The sequence below is a fragment of the Globicephala melas genome, chromosome 13 (assembly GCF_963455315.2).
Source record: "Globicephala melas chromosome 13, mGloMel1.2, whole genome shotgun sequence".
NCBI lineage: Eukaryota > Metazoa > Chordata > Mammalia > Artiodactyla > Delphinidae > Globicephala > Globicephala melas.
Genome location: NC_083326.1, coordinates 83,593,560 through 83,621,336, shown reverse-complemented (window position 1 = coordinate 83,621,336; position 27,777 = coordinate 83,593,560). Strand labels below are relative to the sequence as shown.

Sequence of the window (27,777 nt, the reverse complement as noted above, 5' to 3'; positions counted from 1 at the left end):
TGGCATTATGCAAGGTCCAAGCCCGGGGCTCAAGTAGCTGAGCAGCTTCTACTCTCATGCTCTTGAAACCTTGCAGCCACCAGATGCACGAGCTTCAGCTAGCCTACGTGATGATGGAGCCCCAGGAGAACCGAGGCTCCCCAGGCAACAGCCAGCCAATCATCAGACATGTGCTTGAGCACAGCCAAGTTCGGGTGTATAAAACCACATTAGTTTCCAGTGTCCCAGCACAAATCTGTCATTGGACGTCTCCCTGCTGTACAGTCAAGAGCCCCTCTTCTTTCAAGCAAACCATGGGTGGTTATACATAACATCTCTGAACCGTAGTCTGGCCACCTGTAGAATGGGAATAACAACAATTACTAATTCTACTGCTCGCTGTAACACTAATACCAAAACTGATGGCTAACGTTTATTGAGAGCTAATTGCCAAGTGCTGTGTCAAGTGCTCTACGTGTTATGCCATTTAATTCTCCCAACCCACTCTAGAACATGGATCGTATTATCATTTCCACTTAATAGATGAGGTAATTCGGTCCTAGTTTAAAGCTTTTGCTCATTGTTTTCAGTCATGAAATATGAACCCTGAAGCTCAAATAGTGCAGTCAGGCCGACTTAAGTCACCTTCGCCGTAAGTGTTTATCTGCAGAGATGTTTGTTAATGAAAGGCATTTCCAACACTTTCCAAGAGGACAGGTAAAAATTCTTTTCATTTAAAACAAAGCACTGATAAAAATATAATAAAAATAAATAAAAGAAAGCATTTATGAAGATAAAATAACAGTCTTCACCACAAAGCCTCAAGCCCATCTATGGCAGGGGTGGGAATAAATTGGCAAGAAAAACTAGGATTAACATCCATAATGTTTCACAAAGAGTCTCTCCTATTTATTTACCCCTTGGAGATTGTTTTGTTTTCCTGTTCAAAGACTTGGTAATGTAACACCTAAAAGTTAAGAGAATGTATATGACCGAGGTTTAATAAATGACCTATTTGCACAGATTATAAAACATGTGCAATTTATTCATTAATTTCCAAGTACAGTGAAATGAAATTCCCTATTTGTAATATCTACACTTAGTTTTACGCTAAAAAACATGCCTGAGGGCTTCCCTGGTGGCGCAGTGGTTAAGAATCTGCCTGCCAATGCAGGGGACATGGCTTCGAGCCCTGGTCTGGGAAGATCCCACATGCCACAGAACAACAAAGCCCGTGCGCCACAACTACTGAGCCTGAGCTCTAGAGCCCGCGAGCCACATCTACTGAGCCCACGTGCCACAACTATGGAAGCCCGCGCGCCTAGAGGCCGTGTTCCTCAACAAGAGAAGCCACCGCAATGAGAAGCCCACACACCGCAATGAAGAGTAGCCCCCGCTCGCCGCAATTAGAGAAAAGTCCACGCACAGCAACGAAGACCCAATGCAGCCAAAAATAAATTAATTAATTAATTTAAAAAAATTTTTTTTAAATGCCTGAGGTATGTTTGACTTTCTGAACAAACCAAGTGAAAAGAACGATATTAGTGTCTTGAGGGGGTGTGACATCTCTTATGCACAAAGATGGCCCTATTTTCCCAATGTTGGTAAGACGTAAACTTTGGGTTATTTGCCAACTGACAGTCATTTGACAAGCACTGACTGAGTGCCAATTATGTGCTAGGCGCTGTGCGAGGTTCTAGGGGCTCCAGAGTGAACAGACACACAAAGTTCATGGTGTTGTGGAACTTGCATTCTAGTGGCATGAGCTAGTCAAAGCATGAACGAGCAAGTAAATAAATAAGAAAAGGTCAGATAGTAATATGGGCTAGGAAGAAGATGGAGTAGGGTGATGTAATAGAGAAGGACCAGAAGGGGCCAGCAGGTCAAGGTCTGGGAGGCAGAAGGTTCCAGGCAGAGGGAACAGGGGTGCCACTATTTCAAGGAGGAAGTGGTGTTACCTGCTGGAGGTGCATTGGGCTGGGGCACAGTGGGGTGTGTACAGGTAGGAGCTGATCAGAAAGGTAGGCAGGTGCTAGATTGCAGAGGGGCTCATAGACCAGAATGAGGAGTTTGGATTATGTTCTAAGTGCAACGTGAAGTCATCGGGGGCTTTTATACACGGATGACATGAAACGATTCACGTTTTTAAAGGATAATCCTGACCACCTGTGGAAACATTACTGCAATAGTGCAAGTGAGGGACGATGAACTTGGGATGGACTGGTAACGTGGAAAAGGAGAGAAGCGGGGAGATCAGAGGCGTGTTTGGGGGAGCGAGTCAACCAGACTTACCGACGGGCTGGATATGGGTGGACGGGAGAAAAGAGGGATCAAGGATGGCTCCCAGGGTTTTGACTCAACCCCTTGGGTGGATGTTGGCGCCGTTGCCTGAAGTAGGGAAAATGGGGGCAGGACCAGGCTGCACATTGGAAAGCCAAGAATTCCATCTTGTACTCGCCAGGTCTAAGGTTCAAGGGGAGACAGCCGGTCGGCGACTAGAAACATGTGTTGTGTAGTAGAGAATTCTGGGTTGGAGATGGAAATGTGGTGGGCTTGCCTCCATAGGGTTGGTAATAACGGCCACGGGACCGGTCGTGAGGATGCACAAAGAAGATAGAGAGGTGAAAGGGAGCCGGCATCAAGCCTTGGGACACCCCCAAACTTCAGAGATTTACAGAGGAGGAGCCAGGAAGAGACTAAAGCGGTCTGGACAAAGGACAGGGTGGAGCCTGTGTTCTTGACCTCCTGGGTCCCCTGCTGTCCGCAGCTGGCAGGCCCAGCCCTCTGTGACAAGGGGTCAACCAGGAAACAACACACAGTTCCGATCCTACCTTGGTCACCTCCACACAACTTCGGACACAGTGGACGCACATCTTGTCAATCTCGCTTGCGCTGGGGTGCAGGATGATCTCGGGCGCTGTCAAAATGGTTTCCATTTGGAACAAAGGGACGTTTCCAAGGATTAAAGAATTAAAAGACTGCAAATTCCTAGGAGGGGTTAATAAAACAGACTCAGTACTCAGCAGCGTGAAAGATATCCGACAGCGGGTGAAAATGGCTAGAGTCCCAGCCGCCACCTATAAAAAGCCTGCGACAAGGAATAACACTTTCTATGGCTGTAATGGACAGTGTGGGATGAGTTTCATTATGTACCCTTTTTATGGCCCAAATTTTACAAATAGTTCATTTCTACTTTGCGGAAGTTAGAATACCTATTAGTTGGAAGATACTTAGTAATGGTAACTCCAAAAAGGTGTTTGACTCTGGTTCAGGAAAAATGAACACTCATGTCCCCACTCCGCCTGGCCCACCAGACTCTGTCCTTTCCAGGATTACACCAGGGACAACACAGGGATGGACACTTCATTAGCCTGCAAACCAGTCTTCCTCTTCCCCCCATCCCCAATTCAGTGATTCCTACAGTCAGAGAGCATATAAAACATGCAACTCGGGTTTCCCTGGTGGCACAGTGGTTGAGAGTCCGCCTGCCGATGCAGGGGACACGGGTTTGTGCCCCAGTCCGGGAAGATCCCACCTGCCGCGGAGCGGCTGGGCCCGTGAGCCATGGCCGCTGAGCCTGCACGTCTGGAGCCTGTGCTCCGCAACGGGAGAGGCCACAACAGTGAGAGGCCCGTGTACCGCAAAAAAAAAAAACAAAACCAAAAAAAACCATGCAACTCTTCTCTCTCTGAGAATAAATGCAAGCTGCTTCCAGGCTCTTCACGATCTGGTCCCTGCCTGCTCAGCTTCCTCTCCTACGCACTCCCTTCACTCTCTTTATTCCTTCCTTCTGTTCCTCCCACGTGGCCTCCAGGTCTGTACACTGGCCTTTGTCTTCCCCCAGGAAGCTCCTCCCCTTCCAGCTTTGCTCCTTAGCTTCAGGGCTCCGCTACAGCATGGCCTCTCCGTGGCCTTTCTTGACCACCCAATCACAACAGCCCTTCCAGTCTCTCCCTGGAACATTATTCTGCTTTATTTCTTTCACAGAGAATATTTATTTCCTTGAGTCTTGCATCTCTCTCCTATGAGGATGGAGAAGCTCCAGAAAAAGAGGGGCTTTATCTGGTCCAGTGCCTGGTCCAGTCCAGGCTCTAATAAACCTTGGAATGAATGAATGAGTGAATAGATGGACTGATGGGTAAATGGATGAATGGATCAAGGGAAAACGTAGTGTATTAGAAAGAGAAAACTCAGGAGGTAGCCCTGTACGAGGGGCTGCTGTTTTTTTTTTTTCGGCTGTGCCAGGCGGCTTGTGGGATCTTAGTTCCCCAACCAGGGATCGAACCGGGGCCCTTGCCAGTGAAAGCGTGGAGTCCTAACCACTCGACCGCCCAGGAACTCCTAAGGGGCTGCTTTAAGAGTCAAAGTTAGAAGCAACATTAAAAAGCAAATGAAATATGTAGAAAACAGATTTATTTAAAGGATCAATGAAGTGAAGTTTGTCAAACTGCACCCAGGGGACTCCCCTGGTGGTGCAACAGTTAAGAATCCACCTGCCAATGTAGGGGACATGGGTTCGAGCCCTGGTCAGGGAACTAAGATCTTGCATGCTGTGTGGCGCAGACAAAACAATTTTTTTTAATTTTTTAAATTGAATAATAATAATAACAAAAATTTTAAAATCATAATGAAGAAGTTTTTTAAAAACAACAAAAAATGAAAGAGGAAAGAGAAGAGGAAATATACTTTTTCAGGAGGCTAAGATCAGAAGGGAAATTAGAGAAACTTCTTCTGGGGTTCTTCATAAAAAAAACATACGGGACTTCCCTGGTGACTCAGTGGTTAAGAATCTGCCTGCCAATGCAAGGGACACAGGTTTGAGCCCTGGGCCGGAAAGATCCCACATGCCACAGTGCAACTAAGCCTGTGTGCCACAACTACTGAGCCTGCACTCTTGAGCCCATGAGCCACAACTACTGAGCCCACGTGCCACAACTACTGAAGCCTGCGCGCCTAGAGCCCATGCTCCGCAACAAAAGAAGCCATCACAATGAGAAGGCTGCGTACCACAACGAAGAGTAGCCCCTGCTCAATGCAACTAGAGAAAGCCTGTGCGCAGCAACAAAGACCCAAAACAGCCAAAAATAAAAATAAATAAATTTATTAAAAAAAAAGAAAACATATGATAAAATGAACACCACCCTTGTCAATATGGAGGTAATAGCAACAGTGATGAATTTCATAGGCCGGTTTTTTAGAAGGACCCTAAGCCAATGTGAAGTCCAGGCACTTAGCTCTCGGCCAGTCTGAGCTGCAGAGCTGTGGAGCTCCAGGAGGGAAGGGACAGCCTCCATGTGTCTGAGGCTAGCACACACAATAAGCATTCTACACATACGTGATGCCCATTCTGGCCAGGGGTTACTTTAGACCTTCGGGAAGAGTTCATGCATCGTATATCCTTCAAATCAGCCTCTCTCAGTGTAAGTGAAGGCGTCATCTGGGATTTTGTTAAATACTGAGTGACAGCAATTCTCTGTTGCCAGTTGAACACAGACATGTGTATGTCTTTCAGACAGTGGGGAGAGGGATAATTTCCTTTTCTGGATGTTGAGGGACCTAACAAGAAGATGAGCCAATATGACACTTTGTACTATAGTATCACCACAAATTACAATTCTGCCCATAATGAACCTCTTATTCACCAGAATTTCATATTATTATCTTTTAAAGGTTATTTGTTGGGACGTCCCTGGTGGCGCAGTGGTTAAGAATCCTCCTGCTGGGCTTCCCTGGTGGCGCAGTGGTTGAGAGTATGCCTGCCAATACAGGGGACACGGGTTCGTGCCCCGGTCCAGGAGGATCCCACATGCCGCGGAGCAGCTGGGCCCGTGAGTCATGGCCGCTGAGCCTGCACGTCCGGAGCCTGTGCTCCGCAACGGGAGAGGCCACAACACTGAGAGGCCCGCGTACCGCAAAAAAAAAAAACAAAAACATGCAATATGAACATTAACTTACTTCAGGATGAGCTTTGTCAAGACCTCGTAAATTCTATTTTCCCAGTATTCGTAGTAGGAGGCCAGCTTGGGGGCCTTGCCCGTGTTGGTGTGGATAACCAGCCCCTCGACTCTGGTCAGTAGAGGCCCAATGGCAAGATACCACCTGACCATGTGGTCCACATCTTTGGCCCTTTCTTGTTCAATGTGCTCAAAGAATTCCTTCATGCCTGCAGTGGAAGACACCTGTTACAGCTCTTCACAAACACGGGAAGGGACATTACTCAAGAAGCAACCCAAACATTAGCTGTATATCTTGCAAATATGAAAGCAGCCTCCAATCTTGATCAAAAGCAGAAAATAAATCAACACCACCCGAAGCGAGACACATCCAAAGCAAAAAATACATGACAACATGGGAATGAATGCCACTTGTGCATGCTTTGCCTTTGGGCAATCTTGCTTGTCTTAAATTGCTTGTTAACTAATCCTGAACTCCTTGGTGATTAGTCCAAGACAGCTTAAAATACCCTGTTTGAACAAGTAAATGTGAGCCCATAAAACACAGTTCACCGTACTGTTACAAAGTTATTGACAAAAGTACTACTGATTTTCATAGACTTAGGAATTTGTAAAACTATGTAAGCAATACATAAAACACGGCAAAAGCTATGAATTACCCATGATCTTTTCAAGTAAATGCCTGAGATTATGATGCATGTTTTTATTCCATTTGTGGAATAAACTGTGTGTGTGTGTGTGTGCGTGTGTGCGCGCACAATCATACCCAAGAGGTTTTTCCATTCCTTCCATAATCAAAGAAACAAGAAGTCAGATCTACCTGGGAGTTCTTCCTCACTTTTAGGTGCTGGATACTTAAAGAGATTTATGGATTCTATTAAGGTAAGTCTCGAAGAAATGTCATCTGCATTCTTATGAATCTGGTGGATGAGGGACTCAAATTTCCCAACGGCCTGTTTGCACCGAGTTATGTAGTCAGCAATACCTTTGGAGAAAAAGACAAAGAACGAAAGAAAGATAGCTGGCTTTCAACTCTTCCTTTCCATATCCCTCCCGCCAACATCCCTTCACAGGAAGGATCGTGCTCCTTCCATCCCCTTGGGTTTTTGAGGTGACAGAGATCCACGTGGTCCCTGGGGACTGGAACAAGGAGCCGTTGCTCAGGATCAAGCAAACGATACATTTCTTCTCTTTGCTTTTTAGCATCATCGTATCTGAAGCGCAGTGGGGAGAAAGAGGAGGTACAACCCTCTTGCCTTCTCATTGCCATGGCAACACAAACCCTCCACTACATGCAACCCTGCCTACAGTTAGGCAACCCTCTGGCCTGTTGCTTAGAAAAGTAAACAGCAAGAATGTGAATAGTAAACCCAAGTTAAGCACTTATGATCAGCTGGGCGGTGGCCTAAGCATGTGACGTTGATTACATGATCGAATCCTTACAACAGCCCTATGAATTGGGTACTAAGATTATGCCCATTTTAGAGATGAGGAAACGGAGCCTCCAAGAAGTTGAGTCACATGGGTAGAAGCTGGACTTTTAATCCAGAGGTTTCACGCTGGAAGCCACAGTCCAAACACACATGTTCTCTGTACAAAGGAGAAGGGAGGAAGGGGAGAAAAGGAAATGACAACGAAAAACGGGGAGAAGATTTGGAGCAACGGAAGGGAAAGAGGAAGAAGGAAGAAAAATAGCATAAATGCCTTGTTTATTTTTAAAAGTAAAGGAAGAAGAAGTATGTACTTTTCCTTATTACTCCTGCTAAATACAACTAAGAACCCTGCACATTAGCCATAAAACAAATATAAGACGTTGAAAGGGGGAGAGACAGCCAACCAGCGGGGACCCCAGGATCCGAGGAATGACGTGGTGATGAGGGCCCTGGGATCTTTTTCCTGGGATCTGTATCCCAGACCTGGAGCTGAAGGAGCCGGCGACCCATAAGTGCCCATGGGTACAGACACACATGCACCCAAAAAAGGCCTCAAGAAAATCCTGTTTTCTCTGACCAAAGGACCAGGAGAGGGACACCCTAGCAAGACAAAATTTTAGACAGTAACTGCTCTGCTCCAGCCAAACACCACAGATAAAAATGTGACCCTGCCCTCACCCATGCCAGAAGGGCCAGGTGGAGGGGGCCTAGACTTCCACCCTCAGAATGTTATAATGAGGTGCCCCAAACCCCTGTCCCTTATGCCTGCCGTGGTGGCATCAGAGGAGGCCATGGAGGTAGATGGGACTTTCACCTCCACGGTCCAGCCACGAGCACCGCCCCCTGCCACCCCACAGTGTCAGTGGAGACTGCCGGGGGGCTGGGACCCCCACCCCTCCCAGCAGTCATGTGGAGCTTCCCCTCGACTGTCAGTGAAGGCTGACTAGGGAACCTGGATTTCTACTTCCACCTGACAGTAACAAAGGGGAAATCAAGATATTCTCAGAAGGGAAACTAGGCGATTACGTCACCAGCAGACCTATGCTGCTACAGCATAGGGTGTAAGGATGGCCACAGGGAGTTCTGTAAACAGAAAGGACCCAGTAAGAGAAAGACCCTGGGAACATCAGGGAGGAAGAACGAGCACAGTAGGTAAAAATAGAGGAAAATACAATAGCTTTTTCCTTCTCTTCTTGAGCTTCCTAACTTAGGTTTGATGGTTGCAGCAAAAATTATAACACTGTCTGTTGTGGTCCAAAATGTATTTAGAAGAAATATTTAGATAATTATACCATAAGTGGGAGAGGGTAAGGGGAGTTAAGGTTTCTATACTTCACTCAAACCAGTAAACTGTAATGTTATGTATATGTAACCGAGAGCAACCACTAAAAAAATGCTATAAGAACACTATAGATAAATCAAAATGGAATTCGAGAAAGTGTTCAAGTGGCCCATGGAAAGGCAAGTAAAAGAAAAACAGAGAAACAAAAAGAACAAGCAGAAAACAAAAAGACTGACAGACTTAAGCCCTAACAAACCAATAATTACATGAAATGTAAATGGTCTAAATGCACCAAGACAGAGTAGGTTAAAAACATGACCCAACTATATGCTGTCTACAAAAAACTCATTTCAAATACAATTCTATCAGCAAGTTGAAAGTAAAGGATGGAAAAACATATACTGTGCAAACATTAATCAAAGGAAAACCAGAATGGATATATTAATATTAGGTAAAGAAGACTTTAGAACAAAGAAAATTATCAGAGAGAGTTGAATATTATATAATGATTAAAGGGTTTAATTCATAAGAAGACATAGCAATCCTAAACTTGTATGCATCAAAACAACAGAATTGTAAAATATGTGAAGTAAAAAATGATAGACCTGAAAAAAGAAATACGTAAATCCATGATTATAATTGGACATGTCAACATTCCTCTCTCAGTCATTGACAGAACTAGACAGAATATCAACAAGGATATAGAAAAACTCAACAACATCATGAACCAACAAGGTTAATCAACATTTATAGAACGTTTTACTCAGCAAAGTAGAATACATATTCTTTTCAAGTGGCCACAGAACATAAAACAAGATAGACTATATCCTGAGCTGTAAAACAAACCTCAACAAATTTAAAAGAATTGAAATTATACTGAGTATGTTCTCCAACCACAGCAGACTCAAATTACAAAACAATGACAGAAAGATAACAGGGGACATCTCCAAACACTCTGAAACTAAACAACACACTTTTAAATAATCCCTGAGTCATGGAGGAAGTCTCAAGGGAAATTTTTCAAATACACTTAATTGAATAAAAATTAAAATACAACTATCAGAATCTGTGGGACACAGCTAAAGCAGTGCTGACAGGGAAATTAATAGCACCAAATGCATACATTAGAAAAGAGGAAAGATCTCAAATCAATGATCTAAGTTCCCACCTCAAGAACCTTGAAAAAGAAGAGTAAGATAAATCCAAAGCAAGCAGAAGGAAATAATAAAGATAAGCAGAATTCAGTAAAATTAAACACAGAAAAACAACAGATAAAATCAATGAAACAAAGAGCTCCAGTAAAACTGACTAGTCTCTAGCAGGACTGAAAAGAAAAAAAGAGAAGACACAAATTAACCATATCCAGAATTAAATAGGAGGGATCACTAAAGATGTACAGTCTTTAAAAAGATAATAAGGGAGCAACAAGAACAACTCTGCACAATAAATCTGACAACTTAGATGAAATGCACCACTTCTTTGAAAAGCACAAGCTACACAACTCACCCAATAACTTGAATAGTCCTATAACTATTAAGGAAACTGAATCTGTAATTTTAAAACAAACAAAAAAAAGAAGAACAAAGAAAAGAAATCACTACACAAAAACCTGCACATGAACATTTTTAGCTTTATTCATAATTGCCAAAATGTGGAAGCAACCAAGATGTTCTTCAACAGGTGAACAGATAAACTACAGTACAGCCACACAATGGAATATTATTTGGTAATAAAAAGAAATGCACAATTATATGGAGGAACCTTAAATTTTATTGCTAAGTGAAAGAACCCAATCTGAAAAGGCTGCACACTGTATGATTCTAATTATATGACATTCTGGAAAAGGCAAAACTATAGAGAGAATAAAAAGATCAGTGGTTACCAGTCTACCCAATTTCAAGACTTACTCTGTACCCACAATAATTAAGGCTTCAAGGCTCTGTGATATTCGCAGAGGGACAGACACATAGATCAATGGAACAGAATAGAGAACCCAGAAATAGACCCATACAAATACACTCAACTAGTTTTTGACAAAGGTGTAAAAGTGATTTAATGGAAAAAGTTAGCCTTTCCAACAAACAATGCTACAACAATTGGAAAAAAAAATGAACTGCAACTTAAGTCTCTCACTTTGTACCAAAAAAAAAAAAAAAAAATCAAGATTGATCACAGTCTTAACTGTAAAACATAAAATTATAAAATATTTAGAAAAAATAGAAAACTTTTGGGATCTAGGGCTAGGCAAAGAGTCCCTAGACTTGACACCAAAATCATGATCCATAAAAGGAAAAACTGATAAATAGGACTTCATCAAAATAGCTCTGCAAAAGATGCTATTAGGAGAATGAAAAGACAAGCTACAGAGTGGGAGAAAGTATTTCCAAACCACATATCCAATAAAGGACTAGTATCTACAATATATAAAGAACTCTCAAAGATCAACAGTAAAAAAGCAAGTGATACAATTAGAAAATGGGCAAAAGAACAAAAAAAAGACATTACACCAGAGAGGATATATAAAGGCAAACAAACACATCATTAGCCATTACAGAAAAATGCAAATCAAAACCACAATAAGCTATCATTACACAGCTATCAGATGGCTAAATTTTTAAAAATAGTGACAATACCAAAGGCTGGCCAAGATCTAGAGACAGTGAAATGAATATTGCTGGTGAGAATGTAAAATGGTACAGCCACTCTGGACAACACTATGACATTAAAAAAAAAAAAAGACTAAACAAACAACTAATGAATATAACAAAAAAGAAGCAGACTCACAGATATAGAGAACAACCTAGTAGTTACCAGAGGGATAGGGAAATGGGGAGGGGCAATATAGGTAGGGGATCAAGAGGTACCAACTATTATGTATAAATTAAGCTACAAGGATATATTCTACAACACAGGGAACACAGCCAATATTTTATAATAACTATAAATGGAGTATAACATTTAAAAATTGTGAATCACTATACTGTATACTATACTGTATATATAACTTATATAACATTGTACATCAACTATTCTTCAGTTTTTTTAATTAAAAAATAAAAAAGACTAAACACACAAGTACCACACAACCCTGGGCATTTATCCCAGAGAAATGAAGACTCATGTTCACATAAAACCCTGTACACAAGTGATTCTACAGCACAAATGTATATTCATAATAGTTAAACCTGGAAACAACCTATATATTCTCTAGGATATCTAGGTGAATGGTGAAACAAACATTGATACCATACTGTTTTTTATTCACTGATAAAAAAGAACAAACTGTTGAAACAGGCAAGAACTTGGAAAAATCTCCAGAGAATTGTGCTGGGTGAGAAAAGCCAACACCAAAAGGGTCATATAATATTTTATGTAACACTCTTAAAATGACAAAATTATAGAAACAGGAAACAGATTAGTGGCTGCCAGGGGTTCAGTAGAGGATGGGGATAGGAGGGAAGTGGGTGTGACTTTAAAAGGGCGACATGAGGAATCACTGTGGTGTGGAAATGTTCTGTGTCTTGACTATATCGATGTAAAAATCTGGGCTGTGGTTTGCACTACAGTTTTGCAGAAGTTGCTGTTGGCGGAAAACCAGGCAAAGGGTACCCAGGAACTGTCTGTATTAATTCTTGCAACTGCGTGTGACTCTGTAATTATCTCGAAATTAAAATTTCAATTTTAGGGCTTCCCTGGTGGCTCAGTGGTTAAGAATCCGCCTGCCAATGCAAGGGACACGGGTTCAAGCGCTGGCCTGGGAAGATCCCACATGCCGTGGAGCAACTAAGCCCATGTGCCACAACTGCTGAGCCTGCGCTCTAGAGCCCGCGAGCCACAACTACTGAGCCCGCGTGCCACAACTACTTAAGCCCGTGCACCTAGAGCCCGTGCTCTGCAACAAGAGAAGCCACCGCAGTGAGAAGCCCGCGCACTGCGATGAAGAGTAGCCCCCGCTCGCTGCAACTAGAGAACGCCTGCGTGCAGCAACGAAGACCCAATGCAGCCAAAAATAAATTAATTAATTAATTTTTTTTTAAAAAATTTCAGTTTTAAGGGAAAAAAGTAAAAGTCACTTTATTTTGGGAGGAGAAAGCTCTGGGTCAGCCGAATGTCAAAACGGCACCCTGTCTACTCACCTTCACCCCTAACTAAAGCCTCGAGATGGATTCCATGTTCCACAAAGTGTACTTTACTGATGCTGAAAACGTATTTGTTAACCATATCTACATATATAGAAAAATTATAATTCAACTAAGACAATCTAAAAGAATGATTTTTTATATCCCAAAGTCTAAAAGGCAATAGATAGATGAATTATATTACCTAGTGAGTTCCAGTTTAACCTCTTATATCCAGACCTAAACACTCTTACTAATTCCTGGGAACGGTCGTCAAGGAGAAGAGCCTCTGCCTCATTTAAGGTTCCAATGAGCACGTGATAATGATCCAACATACGTTGTATCCCATCCGTGTACCTGCACATTACAGGAAAGTCACTGATGTGAGAAAAATACAATGGAGCTCATAAAAAGATTAATAACCTTACAGGTAGGATACAAAAGACCATTAACCAGACTAAAAATTTTAAAGAATGCCACTCTTCCCACTAACTTTCTTTTTGGAAAATATTGGTTACTTTTTATTTAAAAATGTTACTTACAGGGAACTCTACTCAATACTCTGTAATGACCTACATGGGAAAAGAATCTAAAGAAGAGTGGATATATGTATATGTGGAACTGATTCACTTTGCTGTACCCCTGAAACTAACACAACACTGTAAATGAACTATACTCCAGTAAAAATTAATTTAAAAAATGAAAAAGTGAAAATGTTATTTAGGTTAACATGAAATAGATTTATTGTTGTTATTTTTAGATGAATGAATAAACACATATTTTAAACATTTCTTAGTTTTTATTTCTAATTGGCAAATATTGGCGGTTATAAAATCCACAAAAATGAAAGCTCTGGCATGGGTAGGGGGCGTGTTTTCAATAATTTTGAAGAGCGCAAAGGGGTCCCAAGACAAAAAATGTTTACTGTTGATTTAAGAGAAGAATCTTCTTACCTAAGAAATTTGTCTTCCTGGAGGGCAACACTCTTTGCTAATTCCGGGACAGGGAACCCCAGCTGTTCCAGGTACTTTGCTTCATTAATAATCTCCCTGAGAGCAGGTGAAAAGTTGATTGCAAAACCAACCCCCCTGTCAGAGTTCTGGGCTTCATCACCAGCAGCAGAAGTCTGTGGGAGAAACGGTGTTTTTACAAAACATCGTGGGAAGGGCGGTCCAAGAAGCAATTAGATCAACGCAACCCAAGTTAAACGTGAATTTGAAAAAGATCAATGGCCTGCCCTGACAGACTGGGGAGCTGGCCAGAACTAGCTAGAATTCATATTTTGTTTGGTGAACAGAGTTTTTAAAGAATTCGATTTAGTCACCCACGTTCGAAATTTGGGCAACGGAAGGTAAAAATCCAGAAATCTGCTTTCCCTTGAAAAATTGGAAAAGCTGATGATAAATGGCAAAGAACAGACTGAAGCTGGGTAGCAGCTGCCCCTTTTGAATAGGACACAAGGTGTCCAGTTCCTGACAGGCCCTACCTGGCCTCTTCACTCCTTTTAGTACCGAAGACCGAAAACCGCCAGGCCCAGGTCTTCCCTTGAACCTCCTAGCTAGTGTTTATTTACTGAGCAATTGCTATGTGCCGGACCCTGTGCTAAAGATGCGGCTGAATCATGGGAAGTGACATTTTTCTGTAGGTTAAAAATGATCAACTGTCAGCTGTTTCATATACGGTTCAACTAATACTTTGCATGTTTCTGATCCAACTCATTTTACAAACTGGGTCACTGGAGCTCAGAGTTAAGCCACTTGCCCAAGGAGTCAGGAGGGCTGCCTAACCCCAGCGTGTTCCCTGACGGTGACATTTTGCTTCCTCCATCTATTCTCTTTCTGCCTCTCTTCTTCTCCCGGGTCAGCCTCTGCCCTTCTGTGCCTTTGATTTTGGAAATACCTCGCAACTTCATGAGAGTCAACACATCAGATCTCAAGGAAATAGTAGTCACCACCACATTACGAGGCCGCCCCGGAATCTAGGACGCGGATCTAGAAAGACACACCTTAGCGAGCAGACTCTTCCTCATGAGAGTCGGCAGGACCTGTTCTGTCGTCTCTTTCCACTGCTTATACTTTTCATCTTCGTAGTCTTTCATTGTCCTACCCACTTCCAGATATTTTTGCTTTACCTACCAAAGAAGTCAGGCAACGGTCATTTTGTCATTGAAAATAACATTTTTTTTGTCTCTCTTTAAAAAAAAAAATTATGAGTTAACACATTTTGCAAAAGAAAGCAGGCAGATTTGCACAAACGTTGGAGGGGTGGTCTGCCATGGTAGGGCTTGAAATCTAGGCTGATTAACTGGGCTCACAGACCTCAGCCCGTGGGTTTGCTGCAGCCCAGGAGCTAAGAATGAAGGAACTCAAAAAGAACAACAGTGCTTCATGACGTGTAACAAGCATACGAAATGCAAATTTCAGCGTCCATAGTGATGTTTTATTGGAACATAGTCACACTTGTTTGTTTACGTGTTATCGATGGTCACTTTCTTGCTACAAAGGCAGAGTTGAGTAGTTGCAACAGGGGCCATCCGACCCTCAAATGCCTAAAATACTTACTCTTGGACCATAAAAGAAAAGGTTTCCCACCCCCTGTGATATAACAGACAAAAATGCATGGGTGGGGGAGGGAGAGTATTATCGGAAAGTTGCTGGTCACCCTCTGGAGAGGCTGAAGATCAAGGTCAAGGGGAAGTCATGTGACTGCCACCTGGAAGATGTCACAGGTAGGTATGGAGATGTGGTCCCCAGGGACCACAGAAAAGACCTTCTAAATTGCAGACATGGATTTGAAATTGAGCTGTTTTTACGCAGGCAACTCTGCGTAGCCCACTCCATGCCGGCAGCCACCTGGACTGAAGGATCAGCGCCCAGGGAGGCCGCCCATCTAGAATTGAACCATGAAATACAAAAGGGGACATTTCCAGCAGAAGCAACGTACTTCTCGTCCTCTATCACTGTCCAAGATCTCCTCTACTTCTTGAAATCTGAGGATGGTGTGCTTAATCCGGAAGAACAGGGACCGTTCCCAGTAGATGGCACCTGCGACGGGCGGGTGATTCTTATACAGCGGTGGGTTGTCAAGGTTCTGAACAAAGATTTTGTTAACAATGTCAATCTGCAAAGCAATCAAACGTATTCTGTAAGTGATAAGCATCAGTCTGTGAGCCAAGAAAAGATTGAACTTGAGATTTGTATCTTTAAAGAAATGAACATGGAACGTCAAGAAATAGTCTGAGGTACAGAATAGGGTTTTTACTACTTATTATTTACTACGTTTTCCTATACTCTGTAGGAATTTTTTTGTTTGGTTTAAAACATGCAATGATCCGGGCTTCCCTGGTGGCGCAGTGGTTGAGAGTTCACCTGCCGATGCAGGGGACACGGGTTCGTGCCCCGGTCGGGGAAGATCCCACATGCCGCGGAGCGGCTGGGCCCGTGAACCACGGCCGCTGAGCCTGCGCGTCCCGAGCCTGTGCTCCGCAAGGGGAGAGGCCACAACGGTGAGAGGCCCGTGTACCAAAAAAAAAAAAAACATGCAATGATCCAAACTGCCTTATACTTATAGACTGTGTACAATCATTTGACCAACCTATTGGAAATTCTGAAATCTGTTCTAGACATGATTGGTGGCCAGACCTGCATTGTGTGTGTGTGTGTGTGTGTGTGTGTGTGTGTGTGTATGTGCAGGTGCCACTGAGGTTTTATAATTATCTATCACGTAATATTTTTTAAATTGTGGTACAATATGCATGACATAAAATGTATCATCCTAACCATTTTTCAGTGGACATTTCCGTGGAATTAACTACATTCATGTTGTCGTGCATGCAGCACCATCATCCACCTCCACAACTTCTTTCATCTTGTAAACCTGAAACTCTGGGTACACATTAAACACAGTAACTCCCCATTCCTCCCTCCCTCAGCCCCTAGGAACAACCTTTCTACTTTCTGTCTCTATGACTTTGCTCTAAGTACCTCATATAAGTAGAATCATAGAGTATTTGTCTTTTTATGATTGGCTTCTTTCAATTAACACAAAGCCCTCAAGGTTCATCCATGGTGTAGCATATGGCAGAATTTCCTTCCTTTTTAAAGCTGTATAATATTCCATTGTAGGGACAGACCACATTTTGTTTACCCATTCATCTATCGATGGACCCTTGGGTGATGTCCAGCTTTTTGCCGTTGTGAATAGTGCTGCTACGAACATTGATAATCAAATATCTCTTCGAGACTCTGCTTTCAATTCTTTTGGGTATATACACAAAATGGGATTGCTGGATCATATGGTCTGGGCTTGCATTTTAAAATAAGTATTTTGCACTCTTATGTGAGTAATTAGGTGTCAGAGGCAAAACGATACCTGCCCCATTAACGGTCCTGATCCATTCCTGACAAAGAGGAATTAGGTAGCAGATGGAGTTAAGGTGGCCAGTCAGCTGACCTTAAAATAAGGAGATTATCCCGGATTATCTGGGTGGGTCCATTGTATAACAAGGGTCCTTACAACAGGAATGTGTATGTGAACACACCCGTGACCTTCACACATGGGTAGCTGTGACTACTACACTGTTGTTACTGTGATTATGCCTATGACTAACTCGCTCAGGGTCCATCACAACGTGAGGCATACAATATTGTACTTCATAAATTCTTACTGAATTTCTCCACTAAACAAACAAACCCACTTCGTTTCGGTTATACGACATGCTTATTTGGGAAAAGTACAGTTTCTCTGAATTTAGATGAGAAAGGCAACAGTGTGATCCAACTGTTTACATTTTGCCAAGTGTATTTTTACTGCTACAGCAGCCATAGATTTTTCAGTTACCTCTTTACAGTACTGTGCAAGAATATCATTAAATTTCCTCATCATTTGTCGATTAATGGCCTCCCGTGAACGAATATGCTTAAATTTTAAAAGCATGTCAAATGCTGCTTCAGCTGATCGAAGAGTCTTAAAAGATTCGTCAATAAAATTTTTTGCTTCTTTCTCAATAACCTGCCAAGCAAACAAACAAAAAAAGCCCAGAAAAAAACCCTTATGACCCTGTAATTACCCCACAAAAATAACAAATTACCTCACAAAATACCAAATCAGTGCCTTGAGAAGGATTTCCATTGTGCTTTGGTGGAAGCTGAGATCTAGTTAAAAATGGCAGACTGGGGGCTTCCCTGGTGGTCCAGTGGGTGAGACTCCGTGCTCCCAATGCAGCGGGCCCAGGTTCGATCCCTGGTCAGGGAACTGGATCCCGCATGCATGCCACAGCCAGGAGTTTGCATGCCGCAACTAAGGGTTCACATGCCACAACTAAGAAGCATGCATGCCACAACTAAGAAGCCCGCATGCCGCAGTGAAGATCCCCCATGCCACAACTAAGACCCAGCGTAACCTAAATAAATAAATATTAAAAGAAAAAAATGGCAGACCGGCTGCATTGGTTTTCTGCTCTCTCTCCTCCACTAGTTCAAAATGATAGAAAAGGGAATCTTTAAAGTATTAACTCATATAGACAAAGAAACGGGAGAGGAGATAGTTCAGGAATTTTTGGAAGGAGAGTAACTAACTTTACAGAAGGCAGAGAATTACTACCTAACACTGGCAATGGGTGGGGGAGGCGGGGGGCACCTGTTTGTCCCATGGAAACCTCTGGGAGGCTGAGCATTGGAAGGCACCAGGCACCAGGAAGGGGAGGGGCAAACAGAGGATCCCTTCTCCACCCCACACAGCCAGGCCACTCAGTACACATACTCTATATCTCCATCCCCAGCCCACCCTATGCAGAGTGGAAGGTTAATTCTAGAAAAATTAAATCAGAGTGATATCAGACTTCTAATAACACTGGAAACTAGAAACCGATAAAGAACATCTTCAAATTTCTGAAGAAAAGTTATTTTCTACCTTGAACTCTATACCTACTATTTCAGAATTCACACATGCAAGGCTCAAAAAAAAATGCATGTCCCATGAAACCTTTCTCAGGAAGCTACTAAAAAATGCACTCCAGCAAAACAACAGAGCAAACAAGGAGAGGGGAAGCTGTGAACTCTAGAAAGTAGGATCCAACACAGATGACAGAAGATAGGAAGTCCTAGGGCAACTGCTTCACAACAGGTCTGAGGAGCAAACAATCTAGACCGGAGCAGAAAGACAGCAAGCTCTGGAAGAAAGGTCTCTGGAAAAATAATAGCACTGATATGTCTCAGCAGATGGAACCCACTATTGATAGGTGTGTGAAAAAGATGTTAGGGCAGTTGGAAAAATTAACAGTGTATATGTAACTAACCAAGCAAATGCAAATAAAAGCAATGATTAACTCCAGGAAAAATGAAGGGTTGGACAAGAAAGGTTGTATGGTGGGACTTCCCTAGTGGCGCAGTGGTTAAGAATCCACCTGCCAATGCAGGGGACATGGGTGTGATCCCTGGTCCGGGAAGATCCCACATGCTGAGGAGCAACTAAGCCCGTGTGCCACAACTACTGAAGCCCGTGCACTTGAGCCTGTGCTCCGCAACAAGAGAAGTCACTGCAGTGAGAAGCCTGAGCACCACAATGAAGAGGAGCTCCCTTTCACCGCAACTAGAGAAAGTCCACGCGCAGCAACGAAGACCCAACACAGCCAAAAACAAAATAAATAAATAAAAATTTTAAAAATAAAAATAAACAAATAAACATTAAAAAAGAAAAGAAAGGTTGCATGGTTATGATGGGCTTCTTGGCTCAGCAGTGAAAATATCTGCATAGACATAATGAGTAAATGCTGAACATTAATGTAACCAAAAGTTATTTAAAACTGTGTTAGGGCTTCCCTGATGGTGCAGTGCTTAGGAATCTGCCTGCCAATGCAGGGGACACGGGTTTGAGCCCTGGTCCGGGAAGATCCCACATGCCGCGGAGCAACTAAGCCCGTGCGCCACAACGACAGAGCCTGAGCTCTAGAGCCCATGAGCCACAACTACTGAGCCCGCGAGCCACAACTACTGAAGCCCCCGCGCCTAGAGCCCGTGCTCCACAACAGGAGAAGCCACCGCAATGAGAAGCCCACGCACCGCAACGAGAGAAAGCCCGCGCGCAGCAACGAAGACTCAAAAATAAAATAAAATTAAATAAATAAATTTTAAATAAATTTTAAAATAAAAATAAATAAAATTTAAAAAGCTGCCTGCCAGGGCTGACTGTGCTGTTTCTGCACGTAGCCCCCTCCTCCATCTATAAAAGCTCTTGCCCACTGACCCTCAGTCAGGGGGAGTTGGCCTTTGGACAGGAGTCCGCCCCCACCCCTGGTCGCCGGCAGCCAAAATAAGGCAAACTTTCCTTTCCACCAACCTTGCCTCTTTATCGGCTTTTGCGCAGTGAGCAGGGGATCCCACTTTCAGTTACAATATGAAAGATGCTCCGGGGTTATCAAAACACTTACTTGAAACATAAAATGGGGATGCTACGGATGGTGTACCGCACAGGAGGCCGAAAAGGTGAGTGTGGTGGGCCATCCTGTCTGTGCCGTATGCAGGGAGGTCGTATTCTCTCTGACCGGCCCTGACTCACACACACCTAGGGCCACAAGCTCTTATACCACCTCCCCACCTCCTCTCCTTCCCTAGCTCTGATCCATCTACGCTGCAGCCAGAAAAACCCTCTTTGGTATAAGTCTGATGACATCCCTGCCTTGGTGAACAACCTTCAATGGCTCCCTACTGCTTACTAAATTAAGTCCCATTCTTCACCCCGGCCGCTCTACATCCTCTCCAGTCATACACCCAACCCACCTTGGTAGCCATTCTAGGGTGTCTAGCTCGCTTCAAACTTATTCCACCTGGGGAGTAGGGGTGGGGACAGAGGACACTGAGAAATATTCGTTTTTACCTTATGCTCTTCTGCATTGTTTCCATTTTTCACCAAAAAGCAGGTATCCCTTTTTATGATTTTTTTTAAAAAAAAACCAAAAACGCTAAACATAACTAAATAACCCAACAGATTTAATATGGAGAAAACATGGTATCCACTTCCAAAATCGAATTGAAGGATGTGTTACTTACCAGGACTTCGATCTTGAAGTCGTCCATCACGTATTTCCAGTCCTGGGAGCACTTGATGCTGAAGGGGTCAAAGGTCAGGCTTTCCATGGGGGTGACCAGGCTGTCCACCCTGCACAGCACATCGTCGATGTGCTTGGGATCCCCAGTCACTGCTTTTAGCTCTGAACCAAATATGTTGTGGAATTCCTCCCTGACCTGTCCGATCAAACAAAACATGAGGAGGTCACCACTTGGCTTTCTTATGCTTTTGCTCTAACGACCAGCGGGTTGCATATCTAGGTTTACCTGAGGGCAAGAATCTGGTCACACAGGTAGCCTCCTCCCTTTGGAGTACCAAAGCCTAATCCCTTTGGTACTATGCCCACTGCACAAAGGACCCATTCCAGATGGCCTGACACAGCTTACAAAGCCTGCATGCTCAGGCCCCTACCTACTGCTTCCATGTCCTCCCATACTGCTATACCCCTGCTGCCTGGCAGCCACCCCGGGCCTCTTTCAATCCCACGTTCCTTTCTGTCTCAAGGCCTTTGCACCTGCAGTGTGAAATGCCAGATACCTACTACTCATTATTAAATATGCCTTCATCGAGTCCGACCCTTTAGAACAGGCCATGCCCCTGTGCACACTTCCACAGCCCCCTCTAGTCTTCTTTCCTAGCACTCACCTCAGCTGTAGCTATGCATCTGTGCGATTATTGTCTACCATGTTTCTCTTCTACTGGACTGTAAGCTCCATGAGCCATAGACTACGTACAGACGGGGCTGGCTTCATAGGTGTGGGACCCGGGCAGGCGCACAGGGCCCCAGGCTCCAGAGGGTCCCGTGCTGGGTTTAAGGCTCTGCTGTTACCGTCTTGAAATTCTCAATCATTTTATCTCTGAACTTGTGTTTTGTAAATGAAGTCTCAGGGGACAATCGGGCACATGTGTGAGCAGAGGCGATAAATGAAATCTGCGTGTGTGCTGTTCACAACATCCCACTGACATGCAGCGTGTGAGGTCCCATGAGCAGAGAATCCCGGTGGAGCCACAATGCACGAGAGTTCAGGGAGACTCAGAACGAGTACCAGTCAGCGTGTGGCAGCTACAGTGAGTAAAGGAGGACACCAACAGCTCAGAGAGGCCACCTTCTCCTTTCAAAACAGAGCTCGCTTCCAACGCAGAAAAAAAAGGCTAAGAAACATACCCGACCAAGGAACCCTACCTACCATATTGCTCCTCACCCCTGTACTTCACCGCATCGGCCAACTATTCACGCTGAAAATGATGGCACAGAAGGAATGATGGAGATAGGAAAACCCACAACTCCTTTTCCTCTCAGCCTTCCTTCCCCATCAGTGAGCTGAAGCAGAGAACGCTGGTGGAACTGCACACATCAAGAAGTGAAATGAAACCAGCCGAGTTAGTCACATGAAGCATTTACATCTGCACTTAAGAGCTGCGAAATAGGGACTTCCCTGGTGGCGCAGTGGTTAAGAATCCGCCTGCCAATGGGTTCGAGCCCTGGTCCGGGAAGATCCCACACGCCGCGGAGCAACTAAGCCCGTGTGCCACAACTACTGAGCCTGCGCTCTAGAGCCCGCATGCCACAACTACTGAAGCCCACACGCCTAGAGCTCGTGCTCCGCGACAAGAGAAGCCACCGCAATGAGAAGCACGTGCACCACAACAAAGACACAATGCAGCCAAACAGAAATAAATAAATTTATTTTAAAAAAAGAAAGAGCTGCAAAATACAAACTGTGTCATTTCAGTGATTCCACACACCAGACAAATACCTTTCTCTTTGCATGTTAAGCTGACACTGCACAATATAAAGAAGAACCGTAAAATTCATGCAAATAATTTAAACGTTTAATTTTCTTTTACTTTCTTTTCTTTACTTTGCTACAGTCGTAACAAACCAATAAACAAGGCCATGCCAAGGTGAGACATGTCAGAAGGAAAAGGTTTTATATTTTAAGACTTTTAACAGCATTTTTTTCCTGCTTATTGAATAAGGAGTCAACATTTCTGTTTGCACTGGGCACTGCGGTCACAGAGCTGGCCCTGGTCTTTGCTCATCATTTCTCTAGCAGCAAGGACAAGTGCATGGCACGTTGTGAGTGCCTGATAAATATTTAGAGAATAAATGAATGGATGGACCTTCATGAGACAAGGGCTGGCTAATTCAACCCATCAGCCACTAAGCCTTGCGGACATTCATTCAAAAGAGAGTGGGATCAGATCAACAGGAAGCCCTGGCAGATAGACGGGCAGTCATTGTGGCCATGGCAGGGATGGCATGGCTTCAGGGGAGAGAAGGTCTCTGACCGCCTTTGAGGAATTCCAACATTTAACGGAAAGACAGAGGGGGAAGATTTTGCAGAAGACACTGAGAAGGCGTGGCCAGAGTCAAAAGAAAACCAAGACATGGAAGCAACCTAAATGTCTATCGACAGAGGAATGGATAAAGAAGATGTGGGGGCTTCCCTGGTGGCGCAGCAGTTGAAAGTCCACCTGCCGATGCAGGCGACACAGGTTCGTGCCCCGGTCTGGGAAGATCCCACATGCCACGGAGCAGCTGGGCCCGTGAGCCATGGCCGCTGAGCCTGCGCGTCCGGAGCCTGTGCTCCGCAATGGGAGAGGCCACAACAGTGAGAGGCCCGCGTACCGCAAAAAAAAAAAAAAAGAAGATGTGGTACATATATATACAATGGAATACTACTCAGCCCTAAAAAAGAATGAAATTTTGCCATTTGCAGCCACATGGATGGACTTGGAGGGTATTCTGCTAAATGAAATCAGACAGAGAAAGACAAATACTACATGATAATCATTTACATGTGGAACCTCAAAAATACCACAAACTAGTGACTATATAACAAAAAAGAAACAGACTCACAGAGAACAAACTAGCTGTTACTAGAGGTGGGGAGTAAGAGGTACAAACTGTTAGGTTTAAAATAAGCTACAAGGGGCTTCCCTGGTGGCGCAGTGGTTGAGAGTCCACCTGCCGATGCAGGGGACACGGGCTCGTGCCCCGGTCCGGGAAGATCCCACATGCCGCGGAGCGGCTGGGCCTGTGAGCCATGGCCGCTGAGCCTGCGCGTCCGGGGCCTCTGTTCCGCAACGGGAGAGGCCACAACAGTGAGAGGCCCGCGTACCACAAAAAAAAATAATAAAAAAAATAAGCTACAGGGATATATTGTACAACATGGGGAATATAGCCAATATTTCATAATTATAAATGGAGTATAACCTTTAAAAACTGTGAATCACTATACTGTACGCCTGTAACTTACAGAACATTGTACATCAACTATATTTCAATTTTTTTTTAATTAAAAGATAAAGAAAACCAAGGGGATTCCCTGGCAGTCCAGGGGTTAGGACCCGGCGCTTTCACTGCCGTGGCCCCGGGTTCAATCCCTTGTCGGGGAACTAAGATCCCGCAAGCCTTGCAGTGCAGCCAAAAAAGAAAAGGAAAGGAAAGGAAACCAAAAGCAGGGGGAGAAAGAGGGCTGTCACAAAACTCAAGGGAGAGCTGCAAAGGTCAGGTGTGCTCTGGGACATTCCGGCACATGCTGTCTGCTCTGCAGGCTTTTCTCCTGGCCAGACCCTCTCTGCCTCCCACCTGACACGGAGAGGCCCACTGTCAAAAAGCCAAACTGCCTTCCATCGGGCAAATCCCAGCTCTAACCACCTTTGCATGCATTGAAGAGGACGCCACCACCAAGCCCCCCACCCCACCTGCAGGACGTCGTAGAGATCCTGGCAGATGGTGGCCATGTAATCTGTTCTCTCGAACAGCCGCTTCCGATCAAACTCCCACCGAGCTTCTCTCCCCGAAGCCTCGATCTTGGCCCGGACGTCGAAATAGGCCTTTTTCCACATGTTGAGGGTGTTTCTGGCCTCCAAGATTTTGTGTTGCGCACTCGCTCGGTTTTCTCTGGGAAGCAAAGAGATGCTGTGATGGGCAGGAAGGTCTGAGCCGTACGGGATCTGAGCCACGCTCCCCGCTCCCCGGGGGAAGCAGGCTTCTAGGGGGACAATTCTAAGCAAGGAGCGGAGCCCCTCTGATGTCATGGTCTCACTGCAGAAACCTTCCCGGGTGAGCTGCTGTTCTGATGAAACTGGCAGGGATGTGATTGGTGGGGTTGCAGGCAGGATTCCAAGCCGCGGCCCAGGCTGACCTTTGATGCAGCTGCCCCAAACTGCAATGTGCAAAGCCTGGTAAGCTTTCTGTTTGAGCTGGAAGGGGAGCAGGTGGCCCTGGGTCCTAAGCCGGAAGCAACAGCGGAGTAAAATGATAATGCTGAGATTTTGGTACCTATTTCACTTATATAGATTGTTTTTCAAGAAAGTTAAAAAAAAATAAAAGGGAATTCCCTGGTGGTCCAGTGGTTAGGACTCCATGCTTCCACTGTAGGGGGCACGGGTTCGTTCGCTGGTTGAGGAACTAAGATCCTGCATGTCGAGCAGCCCGACCAGAAAAAAAAAAAGAAAGTAAAAAAATGATCTGTGTCTCCTTCCACATTTGATCCTCAGAGGCTGTTCCACCTGAGGGGGTCCGGGGTCCAGGAGTAAGGTTCCCTTGGACGATCTGCCTCGGTCTCTCTGAGGATAACCAAGGAAGACGGTCCTGAGTAATCCACACCGTGGAGTATTATTTGGCCATAAAAAGGAATGAAACACCGATGCAAACTACACCATGAATGAACCTTGAAAACATGATGCTGAGGGGGAGGGGCCGGTCATAAAAGACCACGTGTTGTAGGATTCCATGTGCATGAATGTTCAGAAGAGGCGAATCCACAGAGACAGACAGTAGATCAGTGGTTGCCCAGGGCTGGGGGGCTGGGGAGGGTGGGAGTGAGGCTCAAGGGGACAAGATTTCTTTCTGGGATGAAGAAAATATTCTAAAGTCACGGATGGCTGTGGATGCACATCTCTGTGAATATACTAAAAGCATTAAATTGTACTTTTTAAACAGGTGACTTGTATGGTGTGTGAATTATGTTTCGACAAAGTGGTTTCAGATCTTAAGAAAATCACAGTGCCTTTACTTCTTACCTGAACAAAGTCCGAAGATTCACCACTTTGCAGACTCTCTCCGCGATTTCCCAGGCAATGCGCTCCATGAGCGGAATCATCCTCTCGTCTTTATTGTAGTGTCGGGAGATGATCCACACCATCCTCAGGGCACTCATCATGGAGGGGATTGTTTCCAAGACAACGTGAAAGCTGGATCCATGCGTTATGTTCTAGCCGGAGAGGCACATGTAAGAGAGAGAGCAAAGCAAGCCACCTTCGCCTTGGGGCCAACCGTGTAAGAAAGCAAGTAGTGTGCAGGAAATTCCCCTCTTCTTTTTTCTTTCTTTTTTTTTTCTTTTCTTTTGTATTTAAAAGGTATTTTAATTAAACGCAAGGGTATTTCTGGGTTTTAGTACTTTCAGGAAAAAATGGGCTTCTGTTTAAGGTCTCTCAACTTAAAAAAATTTTTTTTTGCATCCTTTTTCATATGCTTTTCCATTCTGGTTTATCACAGGATATTGAATAGCGTTCCCTGTGCTGTACAGTAGGACCTTGTTGTTTATCCATTCTGTATACACACAGTTTGCATCTGCTAATCCCAAACCCCCACTCTTACCCTCTCCCCCTTGGCAACCACCAGTCTGTTCTCTATGTCCTGATTCTGTTTGTTTCATAGATAAGTTCATTTGTGTCATATTTTAGATTCCACATATAAGTGATATCGTGGCATTTGTCTTTCTCTTTCTGATTTACCTCACTTAGTATGATAATCTCTAGTTGCATCCATGTTGCTGCAAATGGCATTATTTCATTCCTTTTTATGGCTGAGTAGGACTCCATTGTGTATATGTACCACATTTTCTTTAGCCATTCATCTGTCGATGGACACTTTGGTTGTTTCCATGTCTTGGCTGTTGTGAATAGTGCTGCTATGAACACAGGGGTGCATGTATCTTTTTGAATTATAGTTTTGTCTGGATATATGCCCAGGAGTGGGACTGCTGGATCATATGGTAGCTCTATTTTTAGTTTTCTGAGGAACCTCCATACTGTTTTCCACAGTGGCTACACCAACTTACATTCCCACCAACAGTGTAGGACATTCTTCTTAATTTTAAAAAAGTCCTCGTTATGGGATAAAATGTTTAACAAACAAAAGAAGTTTGAAATAGGTCTGTAGGTGCTGACATGGAAAGATAAGATTTACAATTAAAGTTAATAAAGCAATTTGCAGACATGTATATGAAGTATGGTGTGTATATACATATTATATACATATATAATTATCCTATATTTAGTGGCAAGAGTGCCACTGAATGAATCAAAGCTGGCATTCTAGAGGTGACCTAGAGGTGCCAGTGTTTTCCAGGGTATGTGTCCCCCAGCAGGAAGGGAGATGATTTTGACAGCACTCAAAACTTTTAAAAAATATGGAGACTACCCTGGTGGCGCAGTGGTTAGGAATCTGCCTGCCAATGCAGGGGACGCAGGTTCAATCCCTGGTCCGGGAAGATCCAACATGCCTCGGAGCAACTGGGCCTGTGCGCCACAGCTACTGAGCTTGAGCTCTAGAGCCTGTGAGCCACAACTACTGAGCCTGCGTGCCACAACTACTGAAGCCCGCACGCCTAGAGCCCCCTGCTCCGCAAGAAGAGAAGCCACCGTAATGAGAGGCAGAGGCCTGTGCACTGCAGCAAAGAGTAGCCCCCGCTCACCGCAACCAGAGAAGACCCAATGCAGCCAAAAATAAAATTATTAATTTTTTTAAAAAAATTTTTAAATATCACAAACCATATCAAAAGTCAAATGACACAAGAAAAAAAATTTTAAATAAATATATATATATATATACACTTATTTTACTGCGTATTAGAAACGACTGGTATATCAAACCCATGACTGCACAGGTATGATTGTTTGAGGCTAAATTACACACACACACACACACGTAC

At 44.1% G+C, this 27,777-nt stretch overlaps 1 protein-coding gene across 1 annotated transcript in view; it reads right to left on the bottom strand.

Annotated features, from left to right (window-relative positions):
* Positions 1 to 27,777, bottom strand: part of DNAH10 (dynein axonemal heavy chain 10) — a 146,922-nt gene that overhangs the window by 97,460 nt on the left and 21,685 nt on the right. Inside the window, exons 9-19 of the mRNA XM_030860044.2 lie at positions 25,865 to 26,055; positions 24,542 to 24,740; positions 20,812 to 21,006; positions 17,606 to 17,776; positions 15,710 to 15,886; positions 14,772 to 14,897; positions 13,720 to 13,892; positions 12,972 to 13,123; positions 6,754 to 6,918; positions 5,935 to 6,142; positions 2,811 to 2,967 (exon numbers count right to left, since the gene is read on the bottom strand). Of these exons, the coding sequence (XP_030715904.1) occupies positions 2,811 to 2,967; positions 5,935 to 6,142; positions 6,754 to 6,918; positions 12,972 to 13,123; positions 13,720 to 13,892; positions 14,772 to 14,897; positions 15,710 to 15,886; positions 17,606 to 17,776; positions 20,812 to 21,006; positions 24,542 to 24,740; positions 25,865 to 26,055 (1,914 nt within the window). The remainder of the gene's footprint in view (positions 1 to 2,810; positions 2,968 to 5,934; positions 6,143 to 6,753; positions 6,919 to 12,971; positions 13,124 to 13,719; positions 13,893 to 14,771; positions 14,898 to 15,709; positions 15,887 to 17,605; positions 17,777 to 20,811; positions 21,007 to 24,541; positions 24,741 to 25,864; positions 26,056 to 27,777) is intronic.